At 52.6% G+C, this 378-nt stretch overlaps 1 protein-coding gene across 1 annotated transcript in view; it reads right to left on the reverse strand.

Moving 5' to 3' along the window:
- LOC104532345 (inosine-5'-monophosphate dehydrogenase 2) overlaps positions 1 to 378 on the reverse strand; it is a gene marked incomplete at its 5' end in the record, with an annotated part of 10,853 nt that overhangs the window by 833 nt on the left and 9,642 nt on the right. The window contains 2 exon segments of the mRNA XM_010177533.2: positions 1 to 107; positions 193 to 337. The exon segment at positions 1 to 107 is cut by the window's left edge and continues 8 nt beyond it. Of these exon segments, the coding sequence (XP_010175835.1) occupies positions 1 to 107; positions 193 to 337 (252 nt within the window).

The raw sequence follows: 378 nt of genomic DNA on the forward strand, positions 1-378 counted from the left end.
AGGAATGCTGAATCCCAGCAATCAGGTATGGAATGAACTTGTGGATAGAGCCCTTGTCCTGCACTGCGCCAGAGACCCCCTGGGCCACTTTGATTTTGTCCGTCTCGCTGCATGGGAGCATAAATCAAAGAAGTTTATGAAGTGGAGAAGCCCCAAAAGCTTGATCTGCTGCCCCAAAGCACCATCTCTTACCTGAAATACCGGTTCTGGCTGCCCAAGTTCTTGTCCATGGCATCTAGTGAGCCCATGCCGCGGTATTTCTTCAGCCTAATTCCATCCGAGAAGAAGTATTCACCTGGGGCCTCCGTGGTGGCAGCCAGGAGCGAGCCCATCATCACTGGCACAAGAGATCAAGAGCAGCACGTCAGCAGCAGGAAG

The sequence above is a fragment of the Antrostomus carolinensis genome, unplaced genomic scaffold, assembly GCF_000700745.2.
Source record: "Antrostomus carolinensis isolate BGI_N321 unplaced genomic scaffold, ASM70074v2 scaffold36551, whole genome shotgun sequence".
In the NCBI taxonomy this organism is placed as follows: domain Eukaryota; kingdom Metazoa; phylum Chordata; class Aves; order Caprimulgiformes; family Caprimulgidae; genus Antrostomus; species Antrostomus carolinensis.